Below are 20057 nucleotides of genomic sequence, written 5' to 3' on the forward strand. Positions count from 1 at the left end.
GAAACCGAATTGCTTAAACATATCATTATGATCATCTTTGTTCTTTAATAGTCCCTGAAGCAGTTGGCACTGCTCAATTTTCCTGCCAATATTGTTCTCAAACTTCACATTTTTAGTTACTTTTGCAGTACTTTTTTTTAGTAGATAAGTCCCATTAGTGTTATTCTAGTTTGTTACCTTACTAATTTATACGTTGTAATAATGTTTCGACTAATGAAATTGTTTTCTCTTTAAAAAAAAATCCAAAAGAAATAGTAATACAAATAAGTTTATTTTTAAAATTACATTAGAAATAAAATATAATCATTAGATTAAATTTTTTATACCTTGAAGCTACTTTAAATTTTTTACATAATTAAAATATATTTAAATGTAAATATATTATATATTTTATAAAAATTAAAAATAAGTTACAAACATATAAAAAAATTAGTTAAAAAATCAATCATATATTAAAATACATTAATACCAAAATACATATAAAGATATAAAAACATAGAATGAGAGATTGTAGGAGATAAGGTTCATGGAAGGCATTGAGTCCAGTAATTCATATGTGACCCAAATTGTTCACTCATCTAGTCTGTGGCCGTGACGGTGAAACGAAAGATCCTCACCGTACCCAACCGCTCAATAGATGCTGGAATTATACCAAAAAAACCCATCATACGACAACACATGACTTGACCGGCTCTGGCTCAGCAACTCAAATCCTCCTCTGCACACCCATCACCAATTCCAATTTATGCATGCCCATCACTTATTAAAATCTAAATTCGAATTAAAAATTAATATATGTTGGATATTCATATTTATATATTTTCGACTATTTAAATATGCAAAAATTCAAATTTAAATTCATTAAAAAATTTATATACAAAAATTAAAATTATAAACGTTTTGTATAGATAAATTTAAATATTTTAATCCAAATTCACATCTTTTAATCAAATAATAAATATTTAGAATATCTATAATAATTTTAAAATCCTAATACAAAGACATCATGGGAGAGCGTGTAAAAGTTTGGGATATAACCATGTTTTTAGCAAGTACAATTTTCACAATCTTAATGAGACCTTGCTAGCCGCTTTATGCATCACTGCATTACATTTGTGTATTTATGCAGGTTATCTTGTTTTGGACTCATCCATGTGATCATCAGTGCTCACCAAAATAGATAAAAACAAAACTTAATGCAGCAGAGAAAGCAACGTATCATTGTTGGATGGAATGACCGAAAAAGGAAAGAAGAAGGAAAGTTGGCAACAAATTTGTGTAATTATAAAAGATGAGCATGTGCCCATTAGCACGGCACATGATGACACATGTAGTAGCACAGTCCAAGTTGTGGTTCCTCTAATCACACCAATATTCGGCCTCATTTCTCCTTATGTTTTGCCTCTACAACCGATTTTACCAAATTCTATAATTTTTTAGTTGAAAAAGGAGTTAAGCACTTTTGGAACTTTGGATACCAATTCCATTATTTTATCTAATTTGCCTTTGAATTCTATCTAACTAGCAAGGGAAGGTCAATGTTTGGTATATCTCACGCTTTGACTTTAAACTAATAGTTTTTAACTTTCATTTAAAATTACTCTATACGTTGTAACTTTTTTATATGCATATAATATAGTTTTTATTTTTCAGTTTAGGAGGGCCTACATCATATTGTTTCATATTTCGCTACTTTTAGGCAAGATATATACTAAACGTATATTGTAGGTGTTTTACATGGTAATTTCTTTTAATAAGTCTTAATTCAATTGGTATCATATGGGTTTAAATGTATTTAAACAAGTTTTTCTCTAATTTAAGAATTGTGAAGGGTTATGGATAGAAATAGATACTTTATAATAAAAGTACAATTTTTTTAGCTTAATATAAAATTTGTTCCCTAAACTTTACTCATTTTCTTAAATAGGTGCCTAAACTTTTTTTAATCAATTTGAATACCTAAATTTTTTCTTTACATTGGTACCCCGTTAGTCAACCTTGATCAATGATGATGTGCTCCAATGACCAATCGACATATGGCAAAATAAAAATATAAAAAATTGAAATTATTTTTTTGATTTTATATTTTTATATTAATATTAATATCAATTAAAAAAACAATATTAACGGAGAATTAATGGGGTATTAATGTGGGAAAAAATTAGTTTAGATACTCAAATTGACCAAAAAAGGTTTAGATGCTTATTTGGGAAAACAGGTATAGTTTAGGGGGTAACTTTTATATTAAGCTTTTTTTGTTGTGACCCGAGACGAAGGATAGAGAGAAGAGGTAAAATGAAAATGAAAATGAAAAAAAAATTGTGTTTATACTTTTGTAAAATTTCCATTTGTTTAAAATATTATAATATTACTATGAATTTTACGATTTAATTTATTTTAGGTATATTAATAATTTATGTTTTCAAAAAAATTAATTAAAAACTTTCATTTAATGGTTTACCTAATTTGTTATGGTGATTTTTTAATTATTTTCAAAAGAATATTTGTAATCCTTAATTTTGATTAAAATTATTGAAATAATTTTTCATAGTAATTAAATTAAAAAAACTATTAACTAATTATTTTCACTTAATTTTTATGTGATCTCCTATTATTTGAACGTAATCCTAAATTATTATATTATAAAAATTTAGCATGTAACAACATTTGAAACCACTTATTTCTTCAGCTTGTTAGCATTTAGTATATATTTAATATAATTAAATTTATATAAATTCTACTATATAAAGAAAAATCCACGTCATCTTGGCCATTTTTGAATTTAACAATGATTAGACGATTATACGTGTAAATTAATGTTTGACAATAATATAAACAGACGTTCTCAGAATCAGTTATCTGTTAAAACTAAACTACTAGCTTTTTATAGTCAAAGCACAGAGGAATTTGCTGCGTTTCGGCCGGTGATGGTCAAAATTTTAAATTACAATGAGCTGCTTTTCACATACAAAAATATAGGTGGTCTAATACCAAAACGACTGAAAAATATGTTTGTATTTGTACCTAATTCCATCATCCATTACCACTACTGCCCTTTATTCATGCATGTGCAACTCCCATGTATTAACCATTAACTGCTCTAACTAACATGAAATTATTGGGCTTTCCAACAAGTTTAGGGTTTTGTCTGAATTTATAGACAATTATAATCCACATGCATACCTCTTGACTTTGAGTCTGACTTCAGCACTCATCAGCATTCTCTAATTATAGGACCTAATTGCATTGATTGCAATTGGACATGCAATTTCATTAATTCTCCAAATTGAACAGCAACTTCCAAGCTTCCCTATAAATATATGTTCACTTGATGACAAATTAAAGCATATTCAATTCATTAACTCCTTTTTTTAAGTACCCATCTAAAAGTGAAGTTACATGATGTTCCTAAAAACTCTTTGTCTCCCACTTGTGATTACATTCCTTTCTTTGTCCTCCTATTGCTTTGGCCTTGGCAGGTACAGAGAGGAGGACCCATTTCACGTTGATTTTCGTCGAGGCCGTGCTTATCACCTCCCGACATCGTATCGCCATCCGTATTTTCGCACCTTCGGTGTTCGCGGTCAGCCAAACTATCATAATTCCTACTATAAAAACGAAATCCAGTCGAGGCTTGACAGAGCAAGTGGTGCAGCGACTCCGAAGGTAGTCAATGTAGATGATTTCGGAGCTAAAGCTAATGGAAGAGACGATTCTCAGGTAGGTATTACCCCATGTTTATAACAGAAATGATTATTTATGCTTATTCTGCCTGTGATGATCAAATTTTTTTCTTTGACATAGGCATTTAAGAAAGCTTGGAACTATGCTTGTTCTTCATCTCAAGGGGCTATTATGGTGGTCCCCAAGAAGAAGATTTATCGTCTTAAGCCAATTAACTTCTCAGGACCCTGCAAATCTCCTCTTCTATTGAAGGTGAGTTTTTTTTTTTTTTTTGCATGCCTCATGCATGGTTATGACTTATGTCACAATTTTCCCTGTAATATTCAACATGATAGATCTATGGAACACTCGAAGCCACTGAGGATCACTCGGATTACCAAGATAATGGAAGACGATGGCTTTACTTTGATAATGTTGAAAATTTACGAGTCGAAGGTGGAGGCATCATCGATGGTAATGGCAAAACATGGTGGGAAAAGTCCTGCAAAGTCAACAAAGCCCTCGTAAGCCATTTTCTCATCATTTTCCATCAATCAGTTAATATTTCAATATCAACAACTAATTATTTTGCTTCTTCTTCTTCTTCTTCTTCTGTATTTCCATCATCAAAAATTGCAGCCTTGCAAGGAAGCTCCAACTGTAAGCTTTTCTATTTCTGCACTTCTTTGTATATGGCGTATACGTACGTGTGTATTGATATATATATATTGACCCACATGCAGGCTGTAACCTTCAATGAATGCACTAACCTGAGAGTATCAAGTCTTCGTATAAAAGATGCACAACAAATGCACGTTATATTTCAAAAATGTGTGAATGTAAAAGCATTTAACCTTTTGGTGACGGCACCTGGGAACAGTCCCAACACTGATGGCATTCATGTGACCGGAACCCAGAATATTTACATTAACAACTGTGTCATCGGGACAGGTATATATATACCATGCATACACAATCGGGTATCGAAATTGGTATATATGCTGATAAAAATCATGTTTATGTTTTGAAAATGAAGGCGATGATTGCATCTCAATAGTGAGCGGCTCCAAGAATGTACGTGCCACCGGTATAACTTGCGGACCAGGCCATGGAATCAGGTCTCTAATTCACCACTAAATTTTCAGGCAAATATAAAGTGAAATTCCTAATGATTTTGTATTTTTGCAGCATTGGGAGCTTGGGAGCCGGAAACTCTGCGGCATATGTGTCTAATGTAATAATTAATAAAGCAACACTTTCCGGAACCGACAACGGAGTTCGAATAAAGACTTGGCAGGTAATTACATGAGCGTTAAGTCTAAAAACTTTACTAAAATAAAAATGGATTAAAGTTTTGGGTTACTGATGAGTATTATCCTATAATTGAGGCGCAATACTTGAGATGAGAAAACTCTTACCAACAAGAAGCAAAACTACTAAATTTAATTGAGAAAGAGTAGAAAAAATATGGAACTGAATGATTACAGCATGCCAACGACTTCAAACAAACAACCTCTAATGATTTCCACTTACTTCTTGACTTTTCTATACAATTTGTTGACCTAAATTTTCAACCGTCGACGAAGAAATCCTTTCATTCATTGCCTAATTCCAATGAAATTCTAAAGGTTTTCCAAACACAAAGTGCTTAATTTGCTTTTCAAGGGAGGTCATTCATTCGTTGCATATTATACTTTATATTATAACATCATCAACAATCCTCCTTGAATTAGTGTTAGGTTGAGTTAGAGTGTTAGTTGTTTGTTGATTATTCAATTCAATGTTTTTATAACTTCAATTAATATGATCGGAAATTCTTTTACAGGGAGGATCAGGATATGCCAAAAACATAAAATTTCAAAACATCGTGATGTACAACGTCAGTAACCCTATAATCATTGATCAAAATTATTGTGATCAAGAAAACCCATGTCGCAAACAGGTTAAAATTCCTTTACCCATCTATTCACTTAAACACAAATCCTTAAACGCCAAGGCATTAAATAAATTATATGTGTGCAGACATCAGCAGTACAAGTGAGCAATGTACTTTACCAAAACATCAGAGGAACAAGTGCCTCGAACGTGGCCATGAAGTTCGACTGCAGCCAGAGTGTTCCTTGCCGGCAGATCTATTTGCAAAATGTAGCTTTAAAGGCTGAAGAAACTAAACAAGCTTCATCTTCATGTGCTAATGTTATATTATCTTATCGAGGAGATGTTTCACCACCTTGCTCATCTCGATCCTAAATTAGGATAAAATTATCTATTGGTCTACTACATATAACATATAAATATTTCAGTGATTTTGTGTATGTTAAAATATTTGTTGCCAAACGCATCGAAAGTTAAAAAAAACACATTTTAGCAATTGAATTGTTTTTGTTTTAGCTTCACCAAGTATCTATATATTTATTACAAATAAAATATTTTTTTTTGATAATTTTCTAATTGAATAATGAGTGATACCAATATAGTAAAATATTTTATAAGTAATATAGATAAAATTACTATAAAATATGAGGGAAGAACCAAACTAATAACTTAGCTAAAGCTCACTTTACCTAAACTTAATATTCTAGAAGATCCTATAATTTCTAACTCTATACCTTATTTTTACCCCCAAAAAATCAGAAGAATATGGAAAATTTTAGAAATGAGAATATATGGTACTAATTGCTAAATTATGATATGATATTATCATCCAAAAATTGGAGAAGAACCAAAGGAGAATACATAAAATGAATGCTTATAAGTCAACATAATTATACAAATCAACAGTGTCATATCTAAAGGGTTGGAAGGGGCTCGGTCCCCTTAAAATGAAAAATTGTTCATTTAGTTCTTTTAAAAATTTTAAAATAGTAAATGTAAAATTATATTTTGACCCCTTTAAAAAATATCATTTTGATTTAATCCTTTAAAAATTATAAATATTTAGACTATTGAAAATTACAATTTAATTTCAGCCCCTAAAAGTATTTTCTGGCTTCGCCCCTTAAAATAAAAAATTATTCATTTAGTTCCTTTAAAAATTTTAAAATTTTAAACTAGTAAAGGTAAAATTGTACTTTGGCCCCCCTAAAAATGATAAAATTTTGATTTAATCCTTTAAAAATTATAAATATTTAGACTATTAAAAATTACAATTTAATTCCTGCCCCTAAAAGAATTTTTTTACTTCGGCCCTACAAATCAAGTTGGTTCGACCAGCAAAAAAATTGGTGTTGTGTTTAAGATTTTTGTAAAGCTAGCACACATCGAATATTCAAATTCTATGAATTTAATTTGGGGTAAAAACTTCAAAAACTGATATGTAACGTTTTAAGTTGACTTCATACCACATTAGTCACCGTTAAATCACATTATTTTATTAATAAATAAAATTAATGTGTAAGGACTAAAATGTTAAGTTTTCAAATAAACAAATTAAAAATCAACTTGATGATATGATAGAGATATTATTTTTCTTAAGCACGACTTGAAACGACATCGTAATGACTCATTCCCGCGGGGTCTTCCCAGTTCATGCAACAGTTCACTGGCACTGAGGCTGAGCCACCAAACCATTTTGATTTTCTCCGGCGGCGGTGAGAGCAAGAGTTTGCAGAAGAGAAGAGAAAGAGTGAGAAGGCCATGAACGCCCCCGACCGTTACGAGAGATTCGTCGTCCCCGAGGGGACCAAAAAGTAGGCTCTTTATCCCCAAATCCTCTGTTTATCAAACTCACTGTTACATATTTGTTGGTTAAATTTTTAGGGTTTCTTACGAGAGAGACACCAAAATAATAAATGCGGCCACCTTCACAATCGAGAGAGAAGACCACACCATCGGCAACATCCTCCGAATGTACGCATCATACGATATTCGTCCCCTTTCAAACTTCGTCTCTTTTTGCTTATTTTTGCTGGATTAAGCTCCTAATTATTTGTCTTTTCCTTCCTTTATTGTTAACGGTGATAAAAAATCAGGCAATTGCATGGAGATGAGAACGTTTTGTTTGCTGGCTACAAGCTTCCTCACCCTCTGCAGTACAAAATCCTTGTTAGGGTTAGTCTTTTTCTTTGTTGGATAGGGCTAAACGCTATTAATTTTTGAGATTTTATCGAATGCATTCCGGTGCCAGTTGTTTTCGGGTTTTAATCAAATTGATGCAATTTCGTAGATCCACACAAGCAGTCAGTCTTCTCCAATGCAAGCATATAATCAGGCTATAAACGATCTGGATAAGGAACTTGATCATCTGAAGAGTGCATTTGAGGTGACATTTGTCTTTCTTCATAACTTACTAGTGCTACTGTCAGTTAAATTTCGTTTACATTGGGGAAATTGCTTTTGTATCCGACTGCAAGGTAGTTAATATAACCCAACTTAAGATTCCATGAAGAAATTCAAGTACTTATACCACTACTTCTCCAACCAATGATTTGTGATAACTATCATATTTCCGTTTAAAGAAGTACCTTTTTTCTTATTGCAGACTAGTCATCAGTTTGCCTATATAACTCTACTCATAAAATTGGTTGCTTCACTTCTTCACTTGTCCAATTAGAATGATCTGCTTAGGGTGCACTTCCATGAACCTGTGACAAATTAGGATTATAATTCTGTGTGTGTGTGTGTGTGTGTGTGTGTGTCTCACACACAAACACACAACAGAAGCTTTCACATATGACATAACTACCAACTTACTTAAAATTGAATATTTTATTGATATATTAATGTTAAAAATCATTCTCTATTTTGATAGTTCTGGTGAGTTTTGTGCTTGTATTGATCTTCATCCTTATGCTTTTTATATTTCACTTTGTAGGTTGAGGTAGAAAAGCATTCAAGGGACTTCTAATGTGTGTTTGAGGCGCTCAGTTAACCAGGGGTTTTGTGTTATGACTTTGAAAGGAAAAACAACCAAATAACTTTGAGACATCTGCAATGCATGCTATTCAGGCTTTTGTAATGACACTATTTTGAAATCTGTCTCAAAGTTGTTCAAGAAACAATCCTTCTGCTTTCTCTATTATGTTTTCCTAACCAAGCTGACTGATTGATAAATGTTACTTATCTATGATATATTTGTGCATTTGCTAATGATATTTGATAGTTAAATGGTTCTGTATTTCATACTAGCTGTGCATTTGTCTTGTTTTTTACATATATTTGCTTAATGGTTCTGTACTTTTGGAATGATAAGAGTTTGTAAAGCTGGGTTCTGGAATGTCCTTTGAAGTAAGTAGCATTTCTACAAGCTACATATATACATATATTAGTATACGTATATGCATGTGTAAATATATATATATCATCCTACAAGCTACATTTATCTGGTTTGGATTTTGATATCCCAAGTTTTAAACCTACCTTGCTAGGATTGGTGTTTACATAATGGAGAACTCATCACTAAGGCCATCCAGTTGCCCTTTAATATTGTGCAATTGGATAATCAAAATGGAGGTACCAGATGCGGAATTAGACCCTGAAAGTACGTCCCCAACAGGACCCAATTCTGGACATTGTTGCCAATCATTAAGTCCCTGCGTCAATACTGTATTTACTCTTCCAGCCCGCCCTACAATGATAAGAGAATATTGTCCTTCTATTGACATAAGATTAGTGTAGGTCTCAGATGAATTTGCAAGATGCTTCTCCATATAAGCCACATTCCCCCCTGCTACATATTTCTCATAGAATTCAGCGAAGCACTCGTCATCAAGTTTCATCTCTTCTTCTTGCTCTGCCACACTTGCTCTGTTAGTCACTCTCTGCGGTGCATGTTCTGAATTTTTGTCTACTAGGAATCTTATTACTGTTAGCTCTATTCCAGGATGCCACACTACACGACCAGCGTAGGCTAGAGCTTCTTGATCATCTTTGCCTCCGATAAAAATGACAGCCACTTTCGATACAGATGATGTTGACAATCTTTCAGTAAATCCAAACCCTCTGTCCACCAAGATTCCAATAGAACATGGGGCGTTTCTAAGCAGCTGTTAAACAACCAAAAAAATATTGTTATTCTGAAAATTACAGGTACTTGAAATAATGGTTGACCTCTCTTGTTCTTATTACCTTACGATTCACATGTCTGAAACCAGGATGACCTTCATCCAGGGTACCATCTGCTTTCACTCTCTTATGGAAGGGCAACAAAATAAGGGAAACCATCAAGTCTTCTGCTAAAACACTAATATCGTGTGGCATGCTATTGAATGTGGAAAGTACTAGCATTCGGCTAAGCATGATTCCACCATCCACATTTTCATTTATGTGAGTTTGAAAAGCATGGGTGATTTCGTCTCTCATTTCTGTGACTGAGTTATCGGTTATTGTCATATTGTCTACTCCTTCACCAGGTACCAGCGTTGAAGCTATCTTTTCCGTCAGCTCAATCATGTCAGTGACATGAACAAAAAGTCCAGGCGCAGGTTTGCCTCGAGAGATCTCCATTAAGCTGATGCCAGATTCCAAATTATGAGTTCCATGCAGGCATAGCAAAATTCTAAGTTCGCTTGAAGGAGCAAGCCACCGTAGAGTCATCCGTTGAACTGGTACGCGTTTCCTTGCCCGTTCTATTATATGCTTCACGACAAACGGTGTGTGTATCACAGATAAGAATATCAGAATCACCATCGAGATACATGTTGTGACATCGATCTTTCCTTGCTGCAATTTAATTCATTTATATTTTAGCTTTACTCCGTTATTTTTATAGAATTATAATCACATTGGAAAGAGTAAACTAACCCTGAGTGCATCAACAGCGAAGTATACGTGAAAATGACCCTTGGCCGTCAAAAGTAATCCAACTGCTACCAATTCTGGCCTATGGTAACCTAACGTTAAGCCACAGATGAGTGTTCCTCCCACTTTTCCGATTGTTGCGATCAGTATAAGACAGAAAAGCCTCACCCATGTTCCAATATTGCCTCCTGCAAAACTTGAGATATCAACCCTCAGCCCCACCCAGAAGAAGAAAAGTGGGTAAAAAAGTGTGCTTAACAAGTTGTTGATTCTACTAATCGTCCATTTTGATATTCGCCCCTCTGATGGTAAAAAGAGCCCTCCCATAAACGCACTCAAGCACGAGTTGTAACCCATCCATGGTGCCAAGGAGCATATAACAGTCATGAAGGCCATTGATAGGACAAGGTGGGAGCCCTTGAGGGGCTTTCCTTCAGGGTTTGACTGGTTGATCCAATTCATGAAAACCGGTGAAATCTTTGCTGCCAACAGTGTTTGAAGCATAAGTGCAGCCCCGATTTGGACTGAGGTCTTAATTCCTTCTCTAAAATTCTCAGTCTCTTGCAATGGAAAAAAGACAAATGACAGGACCACCGAAAACATGGTTATCATATCAGAGTGCACCCCTGCACCAATGCTAAGCTTCCCTATATCCGACTTGCCTACTTTGAGATAGGTCATGAGGCGGGTAAGTATGTGAGAGCCACTACCGGAGAGACTGATGGACAGGGACAAGGTGAAGGTTATAATGCTTGAATTTCTCAAATAATGCAGCCATGGAGTTATAGCGCACGCTGCAACAAACGTGGACACCGTTCCGGCATAGGCCACCATCGCATGTCGAGTCGGGGACTTAAAGATCACATAAGGGTCCATTTCTAGACCCAAAACGAAGGCATATGAAATCATGCCGAAGTCAACAATGTTTTCCAAAGTAATGCTGAATAGACTCGTGAACGAATCACGTGCGCGTGGTAAGCTTGCAAGAATCAGCCCTATCTGCATGCATTAGAAACACAAACGTATAACTTAGCTTTAGTTATTATATATAATCACAAACCAATGCAATGAAATCAATTTCAGGACAACATGGGAATTAGATACATACGACAAGATCAGAAGTCATGTAAGGTTGGGAGAAAGGCTTTAAAAGGTGGTGCACAACTCTGCTAAGAACATATGTTGCAATAAGAGCAACCATCTTCCCAGAAAAGCTTACACCGGCGGCATCAAATCTTAAAAAGCATGGATGGAAGGTGATGTTTGCGGATGTGGTTACCGGCGGCATCTTTGGCAATTAAGTTAAAGGTGTCTTGTTTTTTTTTTTTTCCCTTATTTTCTTTTCTTGTTCGTGTTTCCAAATCCAAAATTTGATACAAATTATTTTTTAGCTACAAATCAATCTCTTCCTTTTTTGGGGGGTGGGATGTAAAATTTGTCACAATTTTCATTGTGCTGGTGAATCTTTAGCAGGAGGTGGAACGAGTGGATGCAAATTGTTGCAATATTATGAGGAGCAGAAATGAAGGAGCAAGTTGAGGAGATTGAAACATGTGAGTGGTGAATCTAGATTCCTATATATAATAATATATGAATCCAAGACAAATAGAAAATTATCAAAGACGGTACGTACGAATCCACTGGATCTTTTTGGAGTCCTTTTTATATACATATAGACCAGGGTATTCTCATCAATTTCTAGGATTTCTTGTCTGATTGTCTCCGAATATTTGAACAGTTCAACTAAGTCACATTTCAGCACGAATACAATATATCATACCCATAATAATAAATTTATACATATTTTGTTAATTTTTTTTTTTACATTGATAATATAAAAAGATTAATTATTTAGGTCGCTTTGTACAGTAAAAGATGGTGTCGTCTCAGACAATACCACCTATAAAAAATAACATTTTAATAAAAATAAATAAAATAATAATATTTTATTTTCAAGAGGGTTGTGGACCCCTCTTTTTCTCATGTTTTATTTTTATTTTTATGTTTTATAGTTTTAATAATTTTATTTTATTTAATAAAAAAGCTAAGATGTTTTAATTTTATAATTTTATAAATCTTTTTAATTATAAATTTTTGAATATTTAAAATAATGACCAATTGATAATTTTTTTTGTATAATTGACATAAAAAAAATTAGGGTTAACTAGTTAAATAGTCACTCAAGTTTTATAATGAGTTCTTATTTTGGTAACCAATTTTTTTTTGTTAATTCCATTATTCCCGTTAGGTAAATTTTCAATTCTAACTACTTCACCATTAAAATGTATTTGATCAACAAACAAAATGTCGATGTTGCCTTTGTTTGATTGGTGTAGTAATAAATTTAGCCCCTAATATTTTACATATTCTATCAAGTTGATTCTATTTCTAAAAAAATTAATATGTTTTGCCCTCAATCAGGAGCGAAGCTAGAAATTTTTTTTAGGGGGTCGAATGAAATTGTAAATTTTAATAGTCTATATCTTCATAATTTTTAAAGAATTAAATCAAATTTTTATTAATTTTAGGGGTCTAAATAGTAATTTTACATTACATTTTAAGGGGCAGGGCCACTGCTAGTCCCCCTAAATTCGCTTATGCCTTCAATGTTTACACATTATCAACTAGATTATTATTTTAAATATTCAAAAATTTATAATTATAAAATATTAAACATATAAAATTAGAAAAACAAAACAACTCAACCATTTTTTTATAAATATTAAAAATCTCAGAGACCAAAATAGTTTACCCTAATGTTATGTCAACTTTACTAAAAATTTATCAATTTACTCATTGTTTCAAATATTAAAAAATTTGTAATTATAAATGTACAGCCCAATTTTGCCCAAGCCCAAATAACTCAGACCTAACCTAAAATAGACCCAGACCCAACTAGCCTAGCCCAATACGTCACAGCCCAAATCAGAAAACAATAAGCCCAATTACCTAAACCCAAATCAGGCCTAAAACAATTATTCAAACTAGAGTTTCAACTTTTCTGAAACCTTAGCGCCGCAGCCGCCGCTACCTCTTCTGACCCCTGCTCTTCTGCTACCTGCCGCCACATACTCCGCCGCTCACCTGCCTTGCTCACTTGTGCCTGCACCTGAAGTGACAAGAATATTAAAAAATGAAGCTTGTATATTCGGCTATAAAGCCATTTTTAAACAAATTGTAAAAGGGGGGATTTCATTTTTTTTTTCGGTATAAAGAAACCGATTGCAAACCATTGTAGGGGGGACACTAGTGAATCAAAAGCAAAAGAAAAAAAACAACATTTTGAGAAATAAAAGAACCGAAATAGTGTCTTAAGGTGGTGGCCTTCTTTTTTTCTTTTTGTTCCTTTTTTGCTATTTTATTATTTATATTCGAAATAAAAGAATAAAAAAGGAAATTTTTACCGTTTTTCGTCGTCGTTAGAGTGCTCGGAATCAGAGGGTTGCGTCGGAGAAAAGGGGGAGACTTTTGGTCTCCCCACCGCCGTGCACGGCGGCGCTGGCGACCGGCGGCCGGTACGTTGGCTCTCGGCCGGACCGTTGGCCGGATTCTGGGGAGAAGAAAGGGGGGAGGAGAGAGCATTTTCGGATTATTATTTTTTGGAAATGGGGGAAATGAAATTTTTTGGATAATTTTTTGAATATTAAAACGGCGCCGTTTTGGAGGAGTTCAAAAAGCCTCAAAACGACGTCGTTTTGACATGGATCGGACCGACCCGACCTGAACCGCCTAGGATTCGCGTGTTTCTGGATAAAAGGGGTTATTTGCACCCCTGGTCCTTACACTTTTGAGGCTGTTTACGTTTGGATCCTATTTTGTTTTTATTTTTCAATTTTGCCACAAAATTCCATTTTTTTTCTCGATTTGGTCCTCAATGAAGCTGTGCGTTTTAGAGGAGAAGGGAAATTTTGCCTTCCAGCCCCTCTATGTTATTCGCGCATTCAAATCAATCCCTCCTTTTTTATTTATTTCGGATCCGTCCCAAATTTCTGCCTTTTAATTCGATTTAGCCCTTTAAGCTTGCTATTTTATTTTTAATTAATTAATAATATTATTATATTATTATTATTGATATTACAATCAAATATTTGTACATTATATATTTATATTCTATATGTTGTATCTTATATACGTATTAATGTATTTTGTTATTACATACATATTTTAAAACATATACATATATATATACATATCTATATTTTATGATCTATGCATATATGCATGCATTTTATTATCTTAATATACATACATATTTTAGGATATATATATAAGCATACATTTGTCCCTTTATTATTATTTATGTACATATTTATGTATTTATATACTTCCCTAATATATATTATAGTTTATACTTTATATTATGTATGTCCTATATATACGTTTTAATTTTCATATATACATACTTACATAATTTTTCATGTATAATAATTTCAAAAATGTATACATGCATATATTTTCCATATTTTTATAATTTTATACATATATGTACGTATTTATATATCTTTTGTATTTTTATGATTGTGTTAATTTTGTTCATTTTTTCATATGTCTATTATTGTTTATTTTCTTACTTTAGTTTCATATTATTTGTTATTTTGCCCGTATGATTATTTTTTATTGTTTATTTGTTTCATTTTATTTACATTGCATCATTATTGTTATTTTACACCTACTTTTACTCGGATTTATCAAAAACGGAAAATTTTAAAAATATAAGTAATACTCGGTATTTGGGATCTTCGAGAGAATTGAGCCCTAACGTATTGGGTTCTGATTTTCTTCGTTGAACCTAAATAATTGAGATTACTCTTTTAAAAAATGATAAAAAGCTCGTTATCAAGAATTCAATATGTTGTATCCTAACGCATTGGATGTGACACGTTGTTTTCTCGAGACGAGGATTTTTCGAAATAAATGCAATATTCAATGTTTAATATTTTGAGAAATTGTGCCCCAACGTATTGGGTTGCGATTTCTTCATTTGATTTAAACAATTGAATATTCTTTTAAACTTTATTACACGAATTTTTTTTCAAACTCAAGTTTTAAACAATATCGGGAATTAAAAAAGGATCGTGTCCTAACTTACTGGTTGTGATTTCTTTTTAAATCCAAGATAATTAAATATCTTTTAAATATGTATTTTTTATTCGCGTATCGGGAATTCGAGACATTGTGTCCTAACTTACTGGATATGATTTTCTTTCTCGAATAACGTGAAATATCCCATTTTTTCTTGAAAATTTTCAACGTTTTAATAAAATGATCGTATTTTTAAAATTCTCCAAAGTTCTCAATTTTAGACATTAAGACATTAAGTAATCAACTAGGTACCAATTTTGGGCGTATTGAGGGTGCTAATCCTTCCTCGTGCGTAACCGACTCCCGAACCCGTTTTTCTAAATTTCGTGGGCCAAACTTGTTGTTTTAATAAAATCAAATCGTTTATTAAAAACAACCACTTTTCGAGGTGATCCAATCACACCTCATAAAAAAGGATTGATGGCGACTCCCGTTTCATTTTTCAAAACCCAAGTCGACCCCGTTTTTCATCCAAAAAATGGTGTCAACAGCTTGGCGACTCCACTGGGGATCCAAAATAAGAGAGTCAAGCCACGTGTTGATTAATTTTTGTCTTTTTTGTCAAAAATTGTAAATTCGATTTAAAATTACGATCCTTTTATCCTTTTTTTATGGTCCGCATCATTTTGATATGTTTGCTTTATTGGTTGAAGTCTTTTTATTCCTGCACATTGCATTACATGACCGTTGGTGACACCCTTTAAGTGGGAGTGAGAAGCTAGTCCTTCGTGAGGTTTTCACCTCCGTGCAGGATAGTGGATCGCTTTCGGGATACATCCGTACCTATGTCTTCGTGAGATTTTCATCTCCGTGCAGCCATAGGGAAATGTATTCCCCTGAACCGAACTCGGTCTATATAAGCCTATAATGGGTGAAGATCGAGGAATCTACTGGTTCGGGTACCCTTACTTTAGAGCCAAACCTCATGTAGTGAACCTTAGGAGCCCACCCTAGATAGAACCACTTCGAACCCCTAGTATTCACCCTAATAGGTGTTCTATTTATTCTTGCCTGCTTTTGCTTTGTACTAACCTGTTTTCTTTTTTTTATGACTGCATTGCATTTTCATCATAAAAAGAGGTGTTGATTCACGTTCGGTTGTTAAATAGAGAGCTTGTCATAAGGAAATGGGTTTCTTGATAAAGTGGATAATAATACGGTTGCTCGAATATGTTTTGAGAAAACAAAACAAGAGAAAGATGATAACTTAATAAAGGACAACACAACTATTGCTCCATTGCCCGAGGATTCAAGGTGACAAAGATTATTCGAGAGCCGCTGAACTTTCTTAAAGAGAAGCCAATGAGCATCATGAGGATGAGCGAGCAACGAGTTAATGCCCGGATCAAGCAAAAAAGAGATAAAAGAGACGTCCCTTTTGAAGAGTTTGTGATATTTATATTAACGCGCGAATGAAGAAAAGGATCGTTCTCTTGGAACATAAGGGCAAAGCTGTATATATATCCGCTTTATGTAAAGAGATTTGTTTTCTAGTAAAGTTGTTCTAATAGAATTGAATCAAGAATCAACGTCTCTTTTTTGCATTCATTTCATGCATCTGCATTGCATTTCATTGCATGCATCAAATTTCACTAAAAGACCCTAATCAAACGAAATCATTTCAGAGTCAATGGAAACCAACCTACCAAACCAACACCCTTACGCTACCCGAACAGGAACTAAAGAAATGGAACAAACGTTGGAAAAATTAGAGTGAGTGCAGATACAGGTACAGGAGCAATTGATTGAATTTCAACAGGAGATGAAAGATCAGATGCTAGAATTACAGAGAACTATGATAAGCCAATTCAACCGATTGCTAGCTGGAGAGTTGAAAAAAAGGAAGGACCTGATAGACCACTCTGAGGTTGATAATGAGGATTTTGCTTATTTCTTAGATTGTATTCCGACAAGTGTCCAAGTCTAGCCAGATGGGCACCCACAAGGGGGACTCTTTACCATAAGATCTCAATAATATCAGACTGGTACAACAGCACTAGTGAGTGGCTTAACGGGCCCAAGATCCAATTTGAGGAACAATTTTCTTGTTGCATGTGATGATCTAGTAGAAATGAAGCAGGTGAGGGCAGAGTACCCAGATACTATAGAGGCCCCAAGGAAGAAGGGGAATAGGGGGAATAATGCGAACAGATATAACAAGGGCCACTCAAAACCAATCACTGTAGGCTGATCAAAGACAGAAACCACCAGACGTCGGAGTCCTTTAAAGCAAGAATCTGGGGTGAAACCAGGTACCGAGAAGCTCCAGTTTACACCAATTTTGACGTCATATAAGGAACTGTATCAGAGATTATTTGACGCACGTGTTGTCTCTCCTTTCTACTTGAAGCCTTTACAACCTCCGTATCCCAAATGGTATGACACAAATGCGCAATGTGACTATCATGCGGGAATTACGGGGCATTCAATAAAAAACTGCACTGCCCTTAAAAAGCTGGTCAAAAGGTTTATCAATATGGGCATTGTCAAATTTGAGGATTCACTCAGTACAGAAAACCCGCTACTCAATCATATGGATAATGAAAGGAATGCGATGAATGAAGAAATGTTAGGAAACATTCACATCAGTGCCGGATACGAAGAGGCAACTGGAGAAGAGATCTTATTAGATATTCGCCCTTATAAACTTGGGAGTGTTCTAAAGAAACCCCTGTAGTATTTAGAGCTTACTCAGAGTAATATTCAAAACACACTTGTTGCTTTTAGCCTAGAGGCAACAAGAAGTCTTTTGTGAAATAGGCTCATGTCTGAACGTCATCATTTTAATGGAATGCATCTTTGCGATCTTTTGAACCAATATTCTTTCATTTCTTATGAATGATTATTTTTATTCTTTTATTCTTTCATCCAAATCATTCTTTCATTCATTCATAATCATACTGCGCAAATAGTTATTCTTAAATTCATACATTCTTTGTATATTCTCTTGTACCTACAATAGGTCCCTGAATATCAACGACATGAATGACACTGCTACAGACTTAGAACCTTCTTTTGAGCGAGACATGTGTTTAGAGGGATTTCACGACTTTGAAGATGACATAGATTGTAGCCTATCTCCGGACTTGTTGAGGATGGTAGAACAAGAGGATAAACAGATCCTACCTCTCAAGGAATCATTAGAAATTGTGAGCTTGGTGAAGACTAGGGTTACCTCTAGAGTTCAAAGATGTCTTTGTATGATCATACTAGGGGCAATGCCTCTCTCGTTGAGTCATCATAGCTTCGCCCATTTGAAGTCGAGTTTCCATCCCTTTAAGATCCTGATTAAAGAGGAAGATCCAAAGTTTTCTGTCGTAGTTGCGTCTCAAAAGGGCTCTATGAAAGAAATCTGGTACCAAAGAAGGTTTTTCACATACAAGATAAAAGTGGAAGATCTTATGTGGAAGACTTTAGAATAACATTGATTCTGGTCGAAAAGCGTGACCAGGACTTACCTGATCTCGTGAGTTCAGACTAAAAAAAACAAAAAATTCAAAATAAAAAATTCAAAAAAATTAAAAAAATAAAAAAATCAAAGTCAAATTTTTTTTTTTAAAAAAGGAGAGGTCAAGGCGAAAACTCGCAAAGGGCGCTTTGACCAAAAGTGGATCTGAGTTGAAAACCCGAAAAAAGGCGACTCAAATTTTGAGCAAAATGGGGCATGGACATCACCGTTATCGAAGACTTCTAATGGGCATTGCTTCATTTTTGAGAGGCTACTTCATGGATAAAGGTCATCCTATACCGATACAGAATTTCAAAGAGGATGGTATTGGGAAATGCATTGAACTTAAATGATAGCACGATAACTGAGGTCTGAAATCAATTCAGAAGCAGACACCATGTTTTGTCACCAAATTACCTAGAGGTGAACAAGGACTGGAATGAGAAATTACTATTTGCCCTCATCGTTTGTCGAACATCTGTACTGGGGCAACACCCCTCTTTTTGGTTTACAGGATTGAGGTAGTTTTACCTATTAAGATCCCCTCATTGCTTGTTGGAGGGATCCAATCGCGATGTGATTAGTTGGCCCTATGAAAAGGGTTAAAAGCTATTCATCAGGGTCGGATGTACCATAAATAAATAATATGAGCCCATAATAAACAGACTCGTCTCAGAGAATTCCACGAGAGGGCTGGATGTTGAAAAAGATTCTTCCTTAACGAAAGGATTCTAAAGGGAAATGAATACCAAACCAGGAATGTCCCTATGTTGTAAAGAAGACCATTTTCAGAGGAGCACTGATTCTGAGTGAGATTGTCAATCCTATAAACTCGGATCCAGTTAAGAAACACTTCGTTTAAAGAAGAAGGAAGGACCAATGTGAAAACCTGCAAAATGCACTTTGAGTCAAATAAAAAATATATATAAAAAATGAATGAATGAAAAAATGAAAAAAATGAAAAAGTAAAAATAGAGAGGCTAAGGGGAAAACCCACAAAGGGCACCTTAGGCCAAAGGGGATTTGAGTTGAAAACCTAAAGGGCGGCTCAAATATTGATCAGAATGGGGCATGAAATGATCAGATTGGGGCATGTGGTGATCTTGCTATACCTGAAAGGGTAAGG

General features: G+C 34.2%; 3 protein-coding genes and 1 long non-coding RNA gene across 4 annotated transcripts; 3 read left to right on the forward strand and 1 right to left on the reverse strand.

The window, feature by feature from the left end:
- The first annotated feature begins 3359 nt into the window (after positions 1-3359).
- On the forward strand, positions 3360-6056 carry LOC107918834 (polygalacturonase QRT2). Its single transcript, XM_016848419.2, has 9 exons — positions 3360-3720; positions 3805-3936; positions 4020-4187; positions 4303-4323; positions 4407-4614; positions 4700-4781; positions 4852-4960; positions 5489-5605; positions 5686-6056. Exons 1-9 carry the CDS (start codon positions 3400-3402, stop codon positions 5911-5913), a joined length of 1386 nt encoding a protein of 461 aa, XP_016703908.1. The 5' UTR covers positions 3360-3399; the 3' UTR covers positions 5914-6056.
- A 1041-nt stretch (positions 6057-7097) lies between these two features.
- On the forward strand, positions 7098-8784 carry LOC107915795 (DNA-directed RNA polymerases II, IV and V subunit 11). The gene is made up of 5 exons (XM_016844987.2): positions 7098-7352; positions 7423-7512; positions 7635-7713; positions 7829-7924; positions 8477-8784. Exons 1-5 carry the CDS (start codon positions 7300-7302, stop codon positions 8507-8509), a joined length of 351 nt encoding a protein of 116 aa, XP_016700476.2. The 5' UTR covers positions 7098-7299; the 3' UTR covers positions 8510-8784.
- A 46-nt stretch (positions 8785-8830) lies between these two features.
- Positions 8831-11689, reverse strand: LOC107915803 (cation/H(+) antiporter 28). The gene is made up of 4 exons (XM_041099722.1): positions 11510-11689; positions 10405-11400; positions 9730-10323; positions 8831-9647 (listed from the first exon to the last, which is right to left on the reverse strand). The coding sequence occupies exons 1-4, from the start codon at positions 11687-11689 to the stop codon at positions 9039-9041; spliced, it is 2379 nt and encodes a 792-aa protein (XP_040955656.1). The 3' UTR covers positions 8831-9038.
- Positions 9787-12213, forward strand: LOC107915808 (uncharacterized). Its single transcript, XR_005917423.1, has 5 exons — positions 9787-9927; positions 10014-10208; positions 10422-11375; positions 11485-11709; positions 11875-12213. It is a non-coding gene; the product is annotated as an uncharacterized lncRNA (long non-coding RNA).
- Positions 12214-20057: the final 7844 nt, after the last annotated feature.

Source organism: Gossypium hirsutum, chromosome D08 (assembly GCF_007990345.1).
Source record: "Gossypium hirsutum isolate 1008001.06 chromosome D08, Gossypium_hirsutum_v2.1, whole genome shotgun sequence".
NCBI lineage: Eukaryota > Viridiplantae > Streptophyta > Magnoliopsida > Malvales > Malvaceae > Gossypium > Gossypium hirsutum.

Coding starts and splice junctions, on each gene's coding strand:
- LOC107918834 (XM_016848419.2), top strand. CDS start 3,400: ATGATGTTCCTAAAAACTCTTTGTCTCCCACTTGTGATTACATTCCTT. Junction 4,324..4,406: donor CTTGCAAGGAAGCTCCAACT/GTAAGCTTTTCT, acceptor ACCCACATGCAG/GCTGTAACCTTCAATGAATG. Junction 4,782..4,851: donor GGACCAGGCCATGGAATCAG/GTCTCTAATTCA, acceptor GTATTTTTGCAG/CATTGGGAGCTTGGGAGCCG.
- LOC107915803 (XM_041099722.1), bottom strand. CDS start 11,689: ATGCCGCCGGTAACCACATCCGCAAACATCACCTTCCATCCATGCTTT. Junction 11,401..11,509: donor ACATGACTTCTGATCTTGTC/GTATGTATCTAA, acceptor TAATGCATGCAG/ATAGGGCTGATTCTTGCAAG. Junction 9,648..9,729: donor TCAGACATGTGAATCGTAAG/GTAATAAGAACA, acceptor GTTGTTTAACAG/CTGCTTAGAAACGCCCCATG.
- LOC107915795 (XM_016844987.2), top strand. CDS start 7,300: ATGAACGCCCCCGACCGTTACGAGAGATTCGTCGTCCCCGAGGGGACC. Junction 7,353..7,422: donor GTCCCCGAGGGGACCAAAAA/GTAGGCTCTTTA, acceptor TTAAATTTTTAG/GGTTTCTTACGAGAGAGACA. Junction 7,513..7,634: donor ATCGGCAACATCCTCCGAAT/GTACGCATCATA, acceptor ATAAAAAATCAG/GCAATTGCATGGAGATGAGA.